Source organism: Triticum aestivum, chromosome 6B (genome assembly GCF_018294505.1).
Source record: "Triticum aestivum cultivar Chinese Spring chromosome 6B, IWGSC CS RefSeq v2.1, whole genome shotgun sequence".
Classification (NCBI taxonomy): Eukaryota; Viridiplantae; Streptophyta; class Magnoliopsida; order Poales; family Poaceae; genus Triticum; species Triticum aestivum.
Genome location: NC_057810.1, coordinates 571,926,488 through 571,933,769, shown reverse-complemented (window position 1 = coordinate 571,933,769; position 7,282 = coordinate 571,926,488). Strand labels below are relative to the sequence as shown.

General features: G+C 52.1%; 1 protein-coding gene across 1 annotated transcript; it reads left to right on the top strand.

Moving 5' to 3' along the window:
- The first annotated feature begins 4,567 nt into the window (after positions 1-4,567).
- Positions 4,568-5,720, top strand: LOC123134448 (transcription factor TCP7). The gene has a single exon (XM_044553703.1). It carries the CDS (start codon positions 5,021-5,023, stop codon positions 5,453-5,455), a length of 435 nt encoding a protein of 144 aa, XP_044409638.1. The 5' UTR covers positions 4,568-5,020; the 3' UTR covers positions 5,456-5,720.
- Positions 5,721-7,282: the final 1,562 nt, after the last annotated feature.

Sequence of the window (7,282 nt, the reverse complement as noted above, 5' to 3'; positions counted from 1 at the left end):
TAAGAAACACCGGGTTGATGTAATGACATATGGTCTAGCCGGGTCAGTAGACACCGGTTTAACTCAAAACCTTATCAAAAGAGATAAAACTCTGCAAAAACAAAATCAAATAAAAAATTGTAGTCGAGGCTTTTCAAGGGCTGCCAGGCCCAAATTCGAGGCTTTTCATGGGCTGCCAAGCCACTGAGTTAAACCATTTGACAAAGCCTTTTAAGATGGGCCTCCAACTAACCAATCGTCGTTTTAACTTTGACAAGTTCAGGGTCTATATAAGAGTAACTTGTCAAATGTTCGACGGGTCATGCCAGGATTACCTGGATAGGAGTGGCTTACTTGATGAAGGCAGGTTAACCCGGGGTTTTAGGTGAATACACCAGGCTTACAAGCCGTGGGTCGCTACCCAATTACAAGGGTCCTTTCAAACTCTTTGTTACTTTACACAAAGAGCCCCCAAGTAGCTTTGTGAGCTGTGCTCAATGGGTGCCTATGTTTGAGCTGTGCATAGCAACAAGTCTCTCTTTGGCCCCTTGGGTGTGAAGCTCCCAAGCTTTGTTGTGGCGTGATAGCCGGATTAATGGACAGAACTCCGCTTTGTTAGCTGAAGCCCCCATATAACCAATAATATGATAAGCCAATAAGGCGGGATACCCATGTTTGAACCGTGCATCATGGCAACAGGTCCTCTTCGGCAACCTTTATCTTTTTGCAAGAGATAAATTCTTCTTGAACCGGGATTTTGAACCGGATATGGACAGCTTCCACGCTTTATGAGAGAGAGATGTGTCTTGAACCAGATTTTGAACCGGAATCTTCATTTTCAGCCGGAAATTTTCTGACGGTCTTTAAACTCGAACTTGCGAGAAGTTAATTCCTTTTTGAACCGGACATTTTTAAACCGGATTTGAGAGCTTCAGAGATTTGTGGGAGAATAGAGTTCTCTTGAACCGGATTGTAAATCGGATATTCGAGAGCTTCAATGAGACTGACTTCCCTTGAGCCGGATTGTAAACCAGAATCCTTTATGATGACCCGGAACTTCTTCATTGAGCCGGGGTGTTGTAACCGCCATATACTTTCTAAGCCGGAAATTTTCTGACGGCCTTTAAATTGTCACCAAAGTAACAGTCGCCTCCGGGACCGGGTTATCTTTCCCTCCATCGTCCTGGGGTTCTTAAATTTGCTGAAACTGACAAGATTTGCTGAGTCATGTCATCGTAGCCCCCGAGTCTTAAGACGACTCGAGGAGTTGTCTTGAGACTCTCCATGCTTGATCATAACAAAAGTGCATATCATTAACTTTTATAGCGCGATGTGAATCCGCAGAATGTTGAAATGACTGTGACGGGTTATAAATGATCGTATGAGCCGTATCAGCAACTCGGCCAATAGTTCCTTCCAACTGGGTATTTGAAATTAACCAAACTATAGTGGCGGCGACTTGCGTGCCCGCCCATTGATCCATCCAGTGCAGACGGCGGTTGATGATAATTTGCCTCTAATTTGAAAGAAAACCGGGCTACCAAATTTGTGATTTGCTTTATACTCAATAAACACCTCATGCAGACAGGTGCGGCCCGGTGTGTTGATGTAGATCAGGCCGCGAGAGGCAGACGGAAAAGATGTCCTCAGCATCAGAGGTGGCTCAAACAGATGAACCGGCCGCTGTGTTATAAACTGGCGCGGACGGGCAAGCTAACCATGTCGTTTTGATGTAGTGAACAATTATCCTGCATCAACAATATTGTAGACCAAGACAAAGATAAACTGCTCTTTGACAAAAAATAATATGTACCAATAAAATATATTTTAGATGGATATCATCTGATGTGCCAGGCCGGAAATAATTCGCTATGAAATTGATGATCGCTAGGTAAAGTTGAAGTCGCTCACGGGTGAACCGTCCGCGGCGTGGTAAACCGGTGCGGACGGGCGAGCCAATCGTGACATTTGTAAACCGGCGCGGACGCACGAGCCGGCCGCAGGCACGAACGGATGTAAACTGAACAACGGGGGCGGCGACTTGCACGTGTATCCGTCAAGTAGCATGGCACGGAAGAACGTCAGTGCAAAATCATGCTGGCGCGCGCTCCATGACCGCGGTATGACAATACCTTTGTCCTGAATAACCATCATGATTCCAGATTATGCATAGTGCCGCTTTTGCTTTTGATAAAAGAATTGTTGTAAGGCAAGAAACCCCCCAACACATCTCCTTTGGTTGCTTTGAAAATCATGCCATGTTGAGAGGAGTAGTAGTACTGGTTCTCTTGTCGTCAAATGCCTAGGATGATTGAGGTCTCCTCGTGGGGAGAGAATCCCCTTTTTTTTCTTAGCAAGTCCAAAGTAGTACATTGCATGCCGCGCTAGCAGCTTTGATCTTCTGCTGTTTTCCTTAGAAAACCTGATGTTTTTGTCTCAGTTAGTGCCATAGTAACAGCTGGCACGCGCACACCTGATAGAACCAACGGCCACCGCCCTCTATTTCCTTCCTCTTTTTATTCTGTGGAAACAACCAGAATGTAAAAATTGCCCATTAAGTGTTACAGCAGGCTTGTGCCACTAGATGCTTCTGCAGCATTTAGCCTCGCCGTTGCTTCTGTAATCAGACATAGTATGTATGCCAACATAGAATGCTTGATGTGCTGAGATGAGAGTGCAGTGCGCATGAAACGGTGTCGTCTTAATATCTGATCAAACTTCATTCAGCTGTCATGATGGACTCTGTTTTCTCTGGTGCAGGTTTCTTGTCTCATCTGTTTGGACTCTTCGCTTTACCAACCTGCAGTTTTTCTATACTGAATTTCATTACCGCATAGCTGAAGCGAGGTAGTACTGGGTTGGGTCGAGGCCACGGATGGTGAAAACTGACTCTGCGTGAAACCACAGAGCGACTGAAGCCGCGCAGGCAGAGGTGACTCGACGCGACGGTGACAGCGGGTCGGCGACTTGCGAGGCGGCGAATTGATTCGGCCGCGATGGCTACTCAGTGACGGCGGCTTGACGCCGTACCCGCGGAGGTAAGCAGCAGCAGCAAAGCTATGCGTTGGAGGAGGCGGTCAGCCGATGAAGCGCGCCGTTAAGGGCTGTTCAGCCATGGCTGGTTTGTCAAGGTTGCGGTGGCGCAGGCACTCCGAGGCAGAGCAGGTGAAGGACGCGGGGTCGGCCAGCTTCAGCGGCGGCTGCCGTCTTCAGCGGTCGACCGAAGCAAGGCCGGGGCGGCCCGACCCGTAGCAAGGTGTGCCATAGTTTGACGGGGACCGGGGGTTGGAGCTGACGCAGGCGCGGGTAACTCGCGTGCTACCAGCGAGCAAGCGAGGAAGGCTGAACGTGGATGGACGGCGCAGCGGCTCAAGTCAGAGCGGATCCGCTCGCACCAGGGCGACTTGAGGCATAGATGTGGATCGAAGCATGCTCCAGCCGCGTGGTGTCAATCCGGCGAAGTGAGCTGTTGCCGTGGATGTGGCGACTCTGCGAGCGGCTCGCGGCGGGCTGAGGACACGGCAGTGGCGGAGACACGGAGGTGGCTTGAAGACGGCGTGCGTCTTGAACGCAGAGGCAGCCTGGCGGCCTGACTCGGATGACGGCCGCAGGAAAGGCAACCAGCCGAGGTGAGCAGTCGGAAACAGTGCGATGGCAGAGGGGAATCGCGGCGGTCCAACCGCAACTGACTCGAAACCGGGCCCGAATTATCTTCCGGGTCATACTAGTGCTGACCCTCACCGGCCGGCTGGACGAAGGTAAACGTGGACGGAGACAAGTGGAGACCAATGTCCAGCAATGGATCCCCTCACCGGCCGGCTGGACGAAGGTAAACATGGACGGAGCCTTGGGAAAACTTGATGACAAGGCTGCCGTTGCAGCTGTAGCACGAAGCTGTGAAGGTGAATTCTTGGGAGCTTCTTCTGTTGTCTTCACAGGAATCAGATGCAGAAACCGTTGAAGCTCTTGCGATAAGGGAGGCTCTCTTATTGGCGGACGACTTGCTTACTCGAAGAGTTAAGGTGGCTTCTGATTGCCTTAGGGTGATCAATACTATAAATGAGGACTCCAAACCAGTATATTATCACATCACACAGGAGATTAAAGCAGAGGTGCGCAGTTGGATGGCTTTTTTTTTGTCACGAGAAACGCAGTTCAAACTTTGAAGCTCACAGGCTTGCTCGATCATCACTTAGGTATAATGTTGGCCGGTTTGTCTGGCTACTAGATCCGCCTGAGGGCTTATGTATCCCTAGAACTCTTGTGATATAATGTCTGGAGGGGTACTTTACCTTCCTCAAAAAAAAAAAACTAGTGCTGACCCGTCTGAATTCCCGTCTCCGTCTTCTTCTCTCTCTGCTTTCTTTTGCATCTGGATTTTTAGTGGAGGTAATAGCACCGCAGGTACCCTAACTTGCACAGAATGTGATGATTCAGTCCCAAACTTGTAAAACTTGACTCTATCATATCCTAACTTGCATCTCATGTGATGATTTAGTTTCAGCCCAATCACAGCTTGACAATTGGCAGCCAGGTGGCTGGACCGGTCAACGCATGCACTTTTGCAGAAACCCCTGCCTTTTTCCCTATTCAACCCGCACTCTCTCCACCTAAATTAATTCTGTCGGAACGAATCCACCTCGCGTCCGCCTCTGTTCCCCTCGTGCTCACCTGCCCCCCTCAGCTCCAGCTCCAGCTCCACGCCGACAGCAAGCTCGCCGCCGCCGTCCAGCTTCGGCTCCGGCGTCATGGTCTCCTGGTCGGACGGTTTGTGCTCGACATCGACATCCCGAGCAAGAAGGTGACGGTGGTGGGCGACGTGACGCCGCTGGGCGTGCTCACCAGCGTCTCCAAGGTGAAGCCCGCGCAGTTCTGGCCGTCGCAGCCGTGCCCACCGCGCGCCTCCGCTTCCTTCTGAACGCTCCAACCAGTGATCTCACTGCTCTCTCTGATCTCTCTTCCTCCGGCGCCGAGCAAGAAGGCTGGTGGCAGCGTGAAGGACCGGCACAGCAAGGTGAACGGGCGCGGTCGGCGCGTGCGTATGCCGATCGTGTGCGCCGCGCGCGTGTTCCAGCTCACGCGCGAGCTGGGGCTCAAGTCCGACGGCCAGACCATCGAGTGGTTGCTCCGGCAGGCGGAGCCCTCGATCCTCGCCGCCACGGGGACCGGCACCACCCCCGCCGCCTTCGTCTCCTCCTCCGCGCCATCCACCTCCTCCTCCTCCTCCTTCTCGTACCCGCACACGCTCCTCGGCAAGCGCCCGCGCGAGGAGGAGAACGACGCCTTCGGCGCGGGGGCTGCAACGTCGGCGTTCTGGGCGGCACTGCAGGCGCCGCCGCGGCAGGACACGTGGGGGTTGTCGCTGCTGGATGCGCAGGCCGCGTACATGCCGATGGCGCAGGTCCACCACCACCACCTCAACCTTGTCGCCGCGCTCTCCGGCGGCGCTCGGCGCACCGAGGAGGAGAGCCGGTGAATCAACGGTGCTGACGAATGTTCTTGGTTGTTTTTCTGTTTTGGGGGTCTAGGATCCTGGGTGTACTTCCCTACCTGTCGAGCTCGAATTCTGGATCGTCCTGTGTTCTTTCCTTCTGCAGTTTAATCGGTTAAGATTTTCTATGGCACTAAGCGCTTTACTTAGGAGTACTACTGGAGTACATGAGTACATCCCAGCTGCATGTGTTGGAAACTTATTAGTATCTGTCGTTGGCTTTAAGTGGATCGTGTAATGCGACTTCTCATGGAACCTGTTTCACTTAGTATGCTCGTCAGTATGAGGCCAAGCCATTCAACAGCTAAAACGCAATGTAACATTCACCAGCTGTGCCGTCATTATCTTCGTTTGTCTCGATCATACATCAATTTCCCATTCAGGAGCATGAAACTGTTGTCCAATGATCCCATTTTTCGATTGTACGTTGATTGTTAAGGTAGAGCAAGAGGAAGAAGCACTCGGTCGGCTCTGAAAAATAACGGTTAGCTTGTGATTCAGAGAGAGCAGAGAGATCACTGGTTGGAGCGTTCAGAAGGAAGCGGAGGCGCGCGGGGGCACGGCTGCGACGGCCAGAACTGCACGGGCTTCACCTTGGAGACGCTGGTGACCACGGCTAGCGGCGTCGCGTCGCCCACCACCGTCACCTTCTTGCTCGGGATGTCGATGTCGAGGACGAACCGTCCGACCAGGAGACCATGACGCCGGAGCTGAAGCTGGACGGCGGCGGCGAGCTTGCTGTCGGCGTGGAGATGGAGCTGGAGCTGAGGGGGGCAGGTGAGCACGAGGGGAACAGAGGCGCACGCGAAGTGGATTCGTTCCGACAGAATTAATTCACGTGGAGAGAGTGCGGGTTGAATAGGGAAAAAGGCAGGGGGGTTTCTGCAAAAGTGCATGCGCGGACCAGTCCAGCCACCTGGCTGCCAATTGTCAAGCTATGATTGGCCTGGGACTAAATCATCACATGAGGTGCAAGTTGGGGTATGGTGAAGTCAAGTTTTACAAGTTTGGGACTGAATCATCACATCTTGTGCAAGTTAGGGTACCTGGGGTGCTATTACCTCTTTTTAGTGCACCCGTAGTACAGCCGTTATAGACGGACAAAACATGCCCGTGTTCCCGAGTCGTGGTGACGCTTGATGGAAATCCTGTCGGTCTTGTCAACTTCACCCATGTGATGGCGCATCTGACGCAACCCTAATTTCCTTTCGATCTTAAATCTTGAACACGCCGGTTTGATTGTTCGGCATATCGCGAGCTTCTCGATCCCTGAAGAGATCCCTCCAAGAGCTCAACACCACCGAGCGCAGGCCCCACGGTGGGCGTCAACTGTCGTGGAATTAACACGTCAGATGTCCTTAGTGTGAGGACTTAGTCGCGAGGCCAACGCATCTATGTGGTAGCTTGAAAGGGGTTGAGCGGAATCGAGAGACGCAACACAAGACAAGGGTTTAGACAGCTTTGGGCCCCGGGAAACATCATCCGGTAACAACCCTACATGATGTTTGTGGCTAGATCTCATTATCATCACGTGGGAGTCGCCGCAAACCGGCTCTCCTAGTTGTGTCTAGCCCTAGAGATTGTTTCTTCTTGCTTGTTACTCTTTGGGGAGCCCTGCCCCTCCTTATATATGTTGAAGGGGCGGGTTACATGACTAGTCCTAGTAGGATTAGGATTACTCTATTACAAGTGGAGTCCTAGTCTTGCTTCCTTTGTAGAAAAATATTCCTTGTGCTTTCCTCATAAATCGGCCCACCATAGCGTGATCCGGCCTTCCATAAACCGCCCGTTGGGCCACCGGGTCTTTTCGCT